The sequence below is a fragment of the Drosophila arizonae genome, chromosome 2 (assembly GCF_054131065.1).
Source record: "Drosophila arizonae isolate 15081-1271.41 chromosome 2, UAZ_ARI_1.0, whole genome shotgun sequence".
NCBI lineage: Eukaryota > Metazoa > Arthropoda > Insecta > Diptera > Drosophilidae > Drosophila > Drosophila arizonae.
In genome coordinates this window covers 28,188,603-28,201,327 of record NC_142922.1, presented here as the reverse complement: position 1 = coordinate 28,201,327, position 12,725 = coordinate 28,188,603, and the positions used below count along the sequence as shown (strand labels likewise).

At 36.8% G+C, this 12,725-nt stretch overlaps 1 protein-coding gene across 1 annotated transcript; it reads left to right on the top strand.

The window, feature by feature from the left end:
- The first annotated feature begins 2,050 nt into the window (after window positions 1–2,050).
- LOC108609337 (uncharacterized) lies at window positions 2,051–4,142 on the top strand. The gene is made up of 2 exons (XM_018001112.2): window positions 2,051–2,187; window positions 3,486–4,142. Exons 1-2 carry the CDS (start codon window positions 2,173–2,175, stop codon window positions 4,065–4,067), a joined length of 597 nt encoding a protein of 198 aa, XP_017856601.1. The 5' UTR covers window positions 2,051–2,172; the 3' UTR covers window positions 4,068–4,142.
- The last annotated feature ends 8,583 nt before the right edge of the window (window positions 4,143–12,725 follow it).

Genomic DNA, 12,725 nt, shown 5'->3' with positions numbered 1-12,725 from the left:
ACTTTGAGGGTTTTCCCTCGATTATAAGCTGATGCCAATGATAATGGCTTCATCAGGAGAATTGCAATTCGAAAATCATCATTAGAATAACCATTAATGGCCATTTAATAACCGTCTCAATGCCTTGGCATTAAATTAGAGTCTCTTATCAACTTGAGCTCGATCTTAGCAATGTGTTGTCGAGCAATCACTCTCACGGCTGGAATTTTGCAGAGTCCGGTTCGACATTGCCCAAAAACAATCAACGGAGCTGGCCAAAGCTGTATGCATCTATTTAATTTATGGACCTTCACGCAGAGACTTGCGGTGTTAAAAATCAGCGCCAAATAATTTGCATAATTTGCAGATGTATCAGCTGTGCGAGACGAAACTGGAGACGAGGCTCAGCAAGATGGTGAATTAATGTGGCTAAATATAGACCTAAATAGAAAGCACTCAAGTACTAATTTACGGACTCCACAATTTACATATATGCAAATGGGGCAGCTCACTTGTAAGCAAAGAAAAGTATTTTTATACATAGAGTAAGAAAAGTTTATATTGATAAATGTATACATATATATATTATCTATAATAATTATATAATATGTATATTTGTTCAAGCAATAGAACCTGTTCAAACATCAATTAGTCCATTCGTAAAATCGATCTTAAAATTTGCACCTTTGTGATATCAGGTAGCGAATAGGAAGTTGTCTGCTCTAATTTAAAACCAGATACAAAGTGTGACAGCATCCATTTATTTTAGGTCCATATGCATATTTAAATTACATCCGCTCACACTACAACCGCATCAAGTGTCTTAAATGTGGGTCCCCTCAACAATCAGTGGAACGTGCTGTGTGGATATTGACACAGATAAAAATAGAAAGACAGATACCAATTAGATATACTTCTTGATTAATAGGAATATACAGCTATATAAACAGATATATATTGATATTGATATCGATGCAAATTTAAATATACAAATGCAGATGCCGAGATAATACATATACAATACATATACAGACAGATATATAGAAAGTGAAAGAACAAGTTTAGATACAGATGCAAAGGTCATAGAGGAACAGATAGAAATAGTAATGCAGATACAGATACTGAATGAAATGTAGATTAAATATATTTAGTGAAAAAATATACAGATACAGATACAAATACAGATACAGATACAGATACAGATACAGATACAGATACAGATACAGATACAGATACAGATACAGATACAGATACAGATACAGATACAGATACAGATACAGATACAGATACAGATACAGATACAGATACAGATACAGATACAGATACAGATACAGATACAGATACAGATACAGATACAGATACAGATACAGATACAGATACAGATACAGATACAGATACAGATACAGAAACAAATACTTATACTAACTATATTAGTTATATTATACGGCATAGACGAAATTGCAACAAAGAGTTGTCTAACCCATGCTGAGATCTGTAATACAAACTCTGTACAGAGCAAATTGACTACATAGAGCAAATATATACATATATCGTTCATTTATCAAGTTTAATTTTAATAATAATATTGGATAGAAATACGTTAAAGTTATATTCACAGTCTGTAAACTTAAATATTTGGTCGCAAATACATATATATACATACATATGTGTACATATATTGTAGTTGTAAGTACATAAACAAATACGTCAATCAAATATTGTTCATTCGATCATATTATATCATATCATCATATTATCATTCAGCTGCAGATACATCTATCATATATCAGCTCTGGCCGTGAACCGACAGAGTTCAAATCCATCTGCAACTGCGACCCGAGGCATACCTCAACGAAAACAAAAGTTGCCTCTGTCCCCTAATTGATCCGCAGCAACAACAACCATAGCAACAACAACAACCACAGCAACTGCAAAACCCGTTACTAAACGTGGCCTAATCCGGTTATTAAACTTTACATTTGCCTGCTGCTCACTGACGTCGCATTGGCTCTGCGTAAATTCTCGCTCTTTAGATGTGCTTCAATTCTTTTCTCAACGGAGATCATTTCTCAGCTTTTGCTTTGTTTTAGTTTTTAGCTTAGCGTGTTTTATAAAAACGAGGCGCATGCGCAGCGCATCTCTTAGTCAACCTCAAATCTTCACGCACGCCACCTCGAAATTCGTTGATAAACTATGTCGCTTCGCATTGTGAGTGTTGAGCATTTGGAATGCAGTTCCGAATTTGTGTAAAGTTTAAACAAATTTAACTAAAAGTGGAATTTATTTTAATCTGTGCTATGAAAACTGGGCCAAGTAGGAATATCCTAAAGATTATAGAAATTATTGGATAACTGACATACAAAATATACTCTATTTTATTGCTGAAGAATTTTGATTATTTTTACGAAATGTTGAATACATTATTGACTATGGAGAAAATTTGTAATGTAGAATTTAGTTCTTGTATTGTATATTATGCTTAAATATAATTTTTTTTTTTTTTTTACATTTTCCAACTACCTAACGAATTTTTGACAACTCAAATTTTCGATAGGCAAATTTAAAAAACTTGAATTTTCACCTTGCACTGTAACTCACAAAAATTTTAAATTATATCAATTTGCATAGCAGCAGGTATTTTGACAAGCAAAACAGCAATCTAATAGTGAGTTATTTCTTAATGAACTGAGGCAGCAGCTGAGAGCAAACCTCAAAGAGCACGCTTCGCCTAAATTAGGCATAACAAGTTATTCAGCCCAGCATCTTGATAAGAACCGACTATAATGGAAAAATGTCAAAAATTCATCTGCATTGCTCAATTTGCATAGCATGCTAAAATAATTTTATATAGCTGCCTAAAAATACGTCAAACAAGTGGAAAAACTATGCAGGAAACCAAAACGGGGCATTCACGTCTCACGTTTTGGCTAAACTGGATAAAGACCTGGATGTCCAGGCCTTTTGCATATAGTCCAGTCCATAATAAACAACAATCATATTTTGGCTAATGTTCTGAAACAGGCTGAAAGATTTGTTGCATAATTATGCAAAAACCCGTTGGCCCAAAATATACAAAACGAAGTTGTGTTAATTTATGGCTAATTTGTTAGGCAATGCCAAAAACTATTTCACATGCAGTCCATTTCAGACAATATTTCTCTTGAGTTATGGTCTGGCCTAAGAGCATTCTCGGTGTTCTTATTAGGGAGCATGTGATCAGTTGGTATCATACAATGCAAGGTCACAGATTTTTCCCCTTCACATGCGTGGAGGTCAGCTGTCCACACAGCGAGCTGAAAACTACTAATCTAGAGCATACCCAAATGAGCTGTGCCATAAAAGAGCAGACTGCATAATTTGTGCCCAAGAGCAAGCAAAGTTAATTATGTTATGTAAACACAAATGGGAAGCAACAAAATCGAGAGAGAGAGACGAGACGAGCCAAAAGCCATCGATCATTTCTATCGCATCGTTTGAGTTAAGAGCATTTCCCAACTATTTTACAGTTATTAATCGCAGCTGCCGCATTGATTTGCCACTGCGTCGCCGATGTGGTGCACATAAATCAAGCGGCGCCTAAGGACGTATTGGTGCCTTTCAATGATTTATTGCCACCGCCGCTGGAAGAGTCCACCACGGAGGCAGCCGCCCCAGCGACAAAGCCAACCAAAAAGTCCTTCCATCAGCAGCAGCAGCAGCAGCAGCAGCAGCAGGCCAGGAGCAAGGTCCCAGATATCAGTGCCGAGAAGCCGGCGGTGCTGCAGCTCGCTGTGGACTTGTTGCCACCATTCGTTGATGCTGATAGTGGCAGCAGCAGCAGCACCACCACCACCACCACCACCACTCGACAACCACTTGTCAGCATTAAGGCAGCCTCAACTATCGCGCCACATGTTGCACAGTCGGTGCAGCAGCACGCACGCGTGGCCGCCCGCCCCAACAGCCTGGCCAGCGAAACTTCCGCCTCCTCCCGCTTCTCAGCTGAGCTGATCCGTCAGTATGCCACGTACTTTCAGTCCACGACGCCGCGCCCGCCCCGTGGACCGCTGCCAACGCTGACGCCCTTTCCGCGTTTCATTAAAAACTAGCAAATTCATTAAATTAGTTAAGCGCACAACAATAAAAAATTAAATTAAATTAAAACAGCACAAAGACAAGAAAAATGTATAGAATTTTTAGCCTTTACTTTTTTTAACGTTAACCAACAATTTAATTTATATTTTGCACAAAAGCCAGGAAGTGGGACATGTCGAAATTTATGGGGGATACTGTTGGGGCTTCAATTCAACTGAATTGAGTCAAAGAAAGTTCAGAAAGTTCCTATTAAAGAGATAACTAATTGATCTCTTTATTAATAATTGTCGGAAAACTAATAATAATAATGCTGAAAGCTATGAGAAATCGGATATATAGATAATTTATGAGCTGAATGCTATATTAAAAAGAGACTTGTATGGATACATATGAATAATTTATGAGATAAAGCAAAAAAAAAAAAAAAAAAAAAAGAGAATAATAGATAAATAAAAAATAACAAATAAAATAGTATTGATAACATCTATCAATATTAAAAAAAAAAAAATATTAATAGATAAAATATATCCAAAAATAAATAGTATTGATAGCATCTATTAATGATTAATGGGCTTAAGCTCAGAGATAGATTAATGGCTAGACAAAGAGTTGTACATCATGATGTTTATCATGATATGTCAAGCGACTAATTGCATTTCCCATCTCAGACTAGTTTTTAAAGCAACTTTTTTTATTATGATGCTGCGGGAGAACAGTTCACTTGACATCTAAAAATAGATAGATTAGAACAGCAGCACAGATACTTGATATTGGCTGCCATAGTGAAGCAATTTATTGTCAGATATATATCAAGACTTACTTAATCACTATCTTTGCTATAAACACTTTTTGCTAAGCATTTCTAAGTACTAGATGAGGTATCTGAACACATGCATAACGTATCTAATACAGACATATATACTTTCAAGCTAATAAGATATATTGTTAAGCACTATCTAAACAGTAGCATTACTATCTATAAACATAGATGCCTTCTAGAACATATGTATAGCTAATTTCAAGTTAAATTTAAGCAAATAATATTCTACTCATATACTTATTCCTCTACCTATATATCACTACTCAGCAGCTTTAATTATGGGCAACTATAAATTGTTGCCAGAGAACATTCAAATGCTTAACAAAGATGTTAATAAGCCAAGCGCGTGCTTGGCTAACTGAAGCTACTATCTCACATGGCCCATCGACCCGTTTGGCGGCATTCAAAATTTATTTTGGCACTGCGTTTAATTAATTGCTCGGGGCAAATAACTTGGCGCCGCTGTTCGACACTGAAAACCTTTTTGGCTACAGCCAAAAATATGCACAAACAGATACAGATACAGATGCAGATGCATTTAGAGAGATACAAAATACAGATACAGATACAAAATTCTTGCAGCTGCACAGTGCTCGACATGCTGTCAAGTGCTAATTATGGCCCGCGCCCTGACGTGCTCAATGTTGTTGTTGCTGTGGTTGTTAATGATGTTGCTGTTGTTGTTGATGATGTTGCTGACATTCGAGCTACCGCAAATATGTCGCATTTGCATCGCTTTGCAGGCGCTAGAGCTGAGCTGAATGGCAAATGCTTGCGCTCTAATCAAATCATTGCCAGACAGATTAGCCATATTTATGGCCAACGTTTGTCACTCGGACGCCTCGCTGTTGTTTTTGTTATTATTGTTATTGTTGTTATTGTTCAGTTAACCACGTTAATTACACAGCTGATTGACAATTATGCGTTACTGCAGTCAATTTAACAGCCGATTTAAAATCATTTCTGCCTCTGGCCTCTGGCAAATGCTGCCAACAGTTTTTTTCGTTGATTGATGACGCTAACACTAATTTAAACTGCCTTAATATGCATTTCAGCAATATTGCCTTGAAATATGTATACTTTAGCTAAGTGTGAAATCTATGAAATCTTCAAGTGAGAGAATTCCTTTTTGTATGTGTTGCCTAGGCGTGCTAGGAGATTAAGCAATTATCATAAATTCCAAATATAAAACTGCATGCAATAGTAGTAGCTAAATTTAAGAGACTTTAAATCTAATCCCATTGCCTTTTGCTGGCTAGTTAATCAACTCTTTCACTTGACATTCCTTGCGAAATGCTGCACAAATTTGACAAATTCATTTGGCTGTGCGAACTATTTGGAATTTGCCATTTCGAATTGCTGTAAATTATTTATTTAATTCGTATGCAAAAATATCATCGTAAAATTGCAATTTTATTTATTTATATTTGCTGCAGCATGCAGCATACAGCACGCATAAGCCGACAAGTTTTTAAATGCTTTGTCGTTTGTTTGCTATTTATCATTTATGATTCCTGTTTGGCATGGCACAAACTAGCATGAAATTGAAATATTTATGCATTTACTGGGGCTGGGAAAAATCATTTACAAGGCGACAGGCAGCGAGCACTTGATTCAATTTTAGATATGCCCGGGCTAAACAGGCTATTTAGTTTTTATTTTATTTTATTTTAGTTTTTAATTAAAATGCCAGCACTTGAAACAGTCAAATTGATTCAGCACCAGCAAACTCTTTAATCCGCTCCGCCATTCAGCTACACTCCCCGCCCATGGCCAGCTGTGACAAAAATTATTTAATTCTGCTCAAGTGGGCTTCAGCTAATTATGGGACCAGTTCAGCAGCTCTAACAATCTCCCCCGGATTAAACTGGCAATCAGATTAAACATGCTAAACATCGCCAAAAACGAAAACACTCACAACAATTGTCAACTTGAGGTCATAGCGAATGTTAGATGCTCTCAAATCTGATTATTAATAAATATCTCACGGAATTTCATATTTGATAAATAAATAAATAATATTTCCAATAAGCTTATGAAAGCTTCATACTCCCATTGAAACCTACAATCAAATTCCTGAACTTCCGTCGGCATTTATTGATTACCCTTCTCTAGAGTATTCCAAATAATGTGTGCTCATTATAAAACGCAAACTTTTGCTTCTAATGCGTGCAAAGGCATTAGATGTGTCAGCGTTAGCTTTGGGCTACCGAACCCCCCAAATGTGTGTGGGTTTTGGCTGTGAGGGTTGAGTTTTTGAAGCTGCATTAAAAATCGCTTTTAACAAATGGCGCCATAAGCTCTTAGGCAAACTTTTAATGTGCACGCACACACACACACATATGCAGTGCTTGTGCTGGTGTGTGCGTATGTATGTAAGCAAGATTTATGTGGGCAACGCGGCGTATGAGTGTTTTCAACTATAACACGCCGTCTGCAGGGGCCGACAAGGAGCGTAATTCACATGTGCCCAAGGCCAAAGTATTTATAAGTGCATATTAAAAGTGTCTAGACATAGCCACATTAGAACAAACAAGTCAACCGTTCCCTTATTTTATTTATTTCATTTAAAATGCAAACAACTAAGCAACTCTAGCAATATGCCAAAGGTAATGAAAACAATAAAAATTACTTCCATTTAATGAGAGCATTGCACAAAAAGAGTTAAATTCAAAGAGAAAAGCACAAGCGAAAGAGTTAACAGCTCACTTTAATTAATTTGAATTAAAATTAGTCCTTTAAGCCTTCACCAGCAAGATCCACTCTCATAAAATCAACAGCGCACAAAAGTAGGCAATGCAAATTATGAAGCTGAACTATTTTGGAGCAGCGCATAAAAGTATGCAATACTTTTCTGTGAAGCTTCGACCATATGAAAAATTCCCTTTTAATTTTCAGATCTGATATTATTTGATTTCCAACCGCTTGGCATACATCGCTCTCAGTTGATCCACCTTCACTCCATGTCCTCTCAAAGGCGTGTTCCTTCCTTTGTTTGCCCGCAAATAAGTGCTGCCGGAGCAGAGTTTATTCCGCTGGCATTTAAAATACAATTAAATGAAAATACACCCGACAGCTGCTATGTTAATTTGCTACTACCCGTTGACGGCGAAGGCGGGCGCTCGGGCATTGTCCTGCATTGGCCTGCAGGAATAAGCCAAACAGTCGCATCCACAGGACAATTGCGCAAAATTGATTGTAAATACGCGAAAATACCTAGATACATACACATACATACACACATACATACGTTAAAGCGTCGACTGAAATGCCATATCCAGCTGCTTTGCGCACGCTTTAAAATGCAATTTTCAGCAACTTTTTTCATTCCGCACATTTTTGCCTTTTTCCTTTCTCCTTTTGGCTGCCACGCCCACTTTCATTTTGCAAGCATATGCAAAAATAATTTTTAATATGTGCATGTTGGATGCCAGGCAAGGACACAGCGGCTGCTCTTCCTGCAGCTCCAGCTCCAGCGCCAGCTCCAACTTTTGATGATAATCACGAAGATAGTTATCATAATGATAACGTTGATGAGCGTGCAGAACTGCTAGAGTCTGGCCACCTACATATCACTTTAATTACGTACAGACAATAGCAGACAGCATAAGTTAAAAATTATGGTAGATGCCAAAACACGAAAAAGAGATATCCTGTAAAGAGTAGAAAGAGAGGCAAGTTTGTGGAATTTTTATCATTGCAGATCCAAGAGATTGAGATGAGAATATTCAATTATGATAAACTACATAAACAACAACAGAGTTTCCATAGTGCTACCCTAGTTTCAACTGCCTCTGTGTACAGGGTATATAAGCCAGAGTAAAATTGTGCATGCCAAAAGCAGCATGCCAAAAGCAGAGGGAAACAATATTCAGCAGGCGATTGAAGTATTGATTGTTTAATCAACGTTGCGTCAATATTGTTTGCTGGCCATTAACTGACAGCCCTCATAGATGTTTGCCGGATGTGGCCGGGCGTTAATGTCTCGCTTCAATTACAATAACGGAAACGGGTTTTAATGTGAAAATAATTGCATATCATTACAGTGAGCGAGGACGAAAATAAAGCAGAGCACGCCCCAAAAGAAGCCGAATAAAAACAGTGGACCAATATTGATATAATAGCATTCAATTTGGATTTATTTGAATTCATTTTCAGTCATGTCTTTAATATTATTAAATTGATTCACTCATATAGCAATGTTTTCCTTTGATTTGCCATATTTTTCTTTCATTTACGTTTGATTTTCCTTTGTGCGCTTTGTTAATTGAAAAGCGAAAACCGCTAATCCATTGAATTGCATTTCCCCTCGTCGGCTGCCCCCTTCCCATGCGCCGAGAGCTACTGCTCTTGACATATTCAAATTAAAGCCTCACCTCTGTGCCTGATGCATATTAACTAATATAACTGAAAGAGTATCGAAGCTGCATGTGGGTCGAACATCTCTGAAAAATACCAGGCATAAGTCAGCTATCAACTGTGGAACGAATTCGGCAAATGACGAAATACTTTGTCATTCGGTAGGGGAAATGGCTGCGAAAGAAATGAGTTAGCCGAGGGACGGCATTCGGTTAGCAATCGCAGTGGCAGCTTAGCCAAAATGTTTGCCATTAAAATAAATAATTCATAGCAAGTCTGGGGCTCTGGGGGGTCTGCCTGGACGCGTCATAGAAATTATTAATAATGTATTTTAGCACATTTCAGGGATTCGGGTGCACCGGCCACACGTTTCGGCAATTTCCGGACAACAAAACCGGAAAAATACTCGAAAATGTAATAAATTTTCAAAGCGATGAATCTGAGCCACTGCCACACCCAACCATGAGCCAACCGAGACTTGTGGCCAAGCACCCAGACGGACGAAGGTCAACTGCACTAAGTGCTCGACAAACTGTTGCCTGTTGCCTGATGCCTGGGCGGGTCAAGTCAATGACAAAAATTACACACGAACGGTTTGCGTTAGCTAAGCTGATGTTTCGGGGCGGGCGTTTTAATTTGAATGCCAGCAAGGAAATGAATTTTCGGCTGATAATTTTATGTTTATAAACGTTTTGCATAATCGATTTGTTTGCCAAACCCGAAACACTAATGAATGAAGATAAGCCTCGGCAACTGGCGAGATATTGAAAGAAATGCTTTTATGCGACGCAGCTTATGTCACACTTTTTCGCAACTTGAATTAATTAAATTCAAAACTCTTGAGCACGAAAATTCTTCTTTTCTTCTTCTACTTTTAAATTAGCTTTAACTCCGTAATCAGCTTATTTAAACTAAAAAAGTTTTCTAGTCGTAATGAGAGCTGATATAAATTTCTGGCTCTTTAGCTATATATGAGAAGAAAAGTCTCTCGGCTGGCGAAAAATAATGAGTATTTAACAAAATCAACATATCAAAGAGGCGGAGTCTTGGGATAGCAACTTTCCGTTCCGCTTTTTCCGCTAGCCCATTAAATATCGCATTGTAACAAAGGCAAATGAAATCAACGGCAGCTTTGTATAAATTATTTTACGCATCGCAGAAGAGCAGACAAAGAAGAAATATATATATAAATATATATGTATGTTTATGTATGTGTAGAAAGTCCTTCTGCAGGACTGGGACAAATCAAAAAGCTTCTCAATTTTCAATGCCGCGCTTTGTGGGTCAAAAAAAAAAGTGAGCAAAATTTCAATGGTTGGTCGCAATGGAAGGTACAGCGCGACGAGGGGCGTGGCTGGGGTGCGCGTGCGACTGACAAGCTTAGCTGAAAAAGACCATTAACAAAGCAAACAGCTGCAAGAGCGCCGTCGAGTAACTGTAAATAGGGGCCAAGAATCCAGTCGAGTCAGCCAAAAAAAAAAATTCGCGGAAAAAAAAATGTGAAGAAATTTTCTTTGTTTTGACACCTCATTGTTATTTGGTGGGCTTGGCGAGGAGGCTGTCAGGCCAGCATTTTTTGCATGGTAAATTAAAGCGCATTTTTAAAGTCAAAGTGAATGTGTCTGGGTGCGTGTCGAGGCACTTCAGACCAAAGCAACCAAAGCATGGCAATAGCAGAATGATAAACAAAATAAAATATGCAAATTACCAAAACCCAAAGTATTTCCTTTTGTATTGCGAAATACGAAACGCAGCTAAGCAGCTGATCTAATTAAAATTAAATATTTAACATTTTTAATGCAAGTAATTAAATCTACATATATACTACATATATATTAACATTGCTAAATACAGTGCACCCTCGGATAACGAACACATTTTTTTGCGAAAATAAGTTCTTAACGAATAACAACAACTTTGAAAACATTTATTATATGCAATAATTTGGTGTTAAACAACGAAATAGGGGAAATTCAAAATACACATTGTATTTTTAGCATGTTTTGGCTCTGTTTTGCATGCAGTTTAGGTGCAACATTTGTGGTTGCGTTGCAACGCTTTGTTCCGGTATTTTATTTGTTAACCGAGGGTCTACTGTATACTGATCTATTTACAATGAGAGAATCAAGCTGAAGCCAATTAATATAATTTTAAACAGTTCTGATATAAAATACAGAAATATTTGGAGAGCACAAAAAGCTTGGCCTGTATAACAATACGAGCCATACAGCACATGGATTCAGGAACTGCAACAAACTTTATCCATGCATACAATTTGTATATTTGGTACCATTTAAATTCGTATTTATTCTGCTTTCATTCAGGCGTGAGCACAAAAATCGGGGTTTATATGTAAATATGCCTTGTAGCATGGATGCATTGCCATAGGCATAAATAAATGCCCAGCAGATGAACGCTGACCCTTAAATCCACAGCGATAGAATAAGAGCATGAAAAAGACGTACGCTGACCTCACTGCTCTGCGATAGATTAAGAATCAGCATGACAATCACAGCAATCAATCAGCCTTACTTTTAGACTTGATCAAACTCTTTTACTTCGATCGTTCAGCCGAAGTTATTACGCTTTATAGCCGTCCCATTATTTTTATTTCATTTCGTTGTTTACTCTCTCAGATATGTGCATATAATGTATGTTGCATATAATGTAATTTTCGAAAATACTGTCACTGAGCACAAATTTCTATTTATAGAGAATTATTATTATACTTATTATTATTATTATACTGATACTGCAACATTTCTTATACTATAAGTATTTAATAATTATTATTTAATTGATTTTAGCTAAGTCATATTAATGAAAAGCGTAATGTTATACTGAAGGTCAACCAACTGCCTCTACCTCATTCCATAACTTTTCTCCATATCATATCCTACTCATACTACTACTTTTAATTCCACTCATAGTACTCTGAACGACTAATAGGAACTAGCAAAAAATTTTAGCTCTCTCTCTGTGAAGTTCATTTGTCAGCTATGTTGTAACCTTTCCAGGTCCTATATATGTATATACATATATGTATGTATGCATAAGCACACAAATTGTGGTACTATTTGTCTCTTCTTAGAAAAGAATATGCCAAAATCATGACAGAGTTATCCGTGCTCCTTTTTTGCGAGGAGAATGCACACACATTAGGATTTTTTTTGTTGTAGGCATATATAAGTAAGTGTTTATATGCAAGTGGGGGAGCTCCAGCTGTCTGTGGAAATTGTTGAAGGCTAAAGTGTGCAGTTAGTCAATCTTATGGGATACTTACATTTCCACCTTACCATTATTAGATACAAGCGTTATCTTCATAGGCAAGATTTTTATATTTTCAATTACTTTGGTAAAATATTTTTTAAATATATAGAGAATACTTTTATTATATTTAATTATTTGAAAATAGATATATATAAACTTTTTTTTTTACTTTTTTCAATATTATTGCGAATAGCGTATTACACTCTGTAGAACTTTAAACACT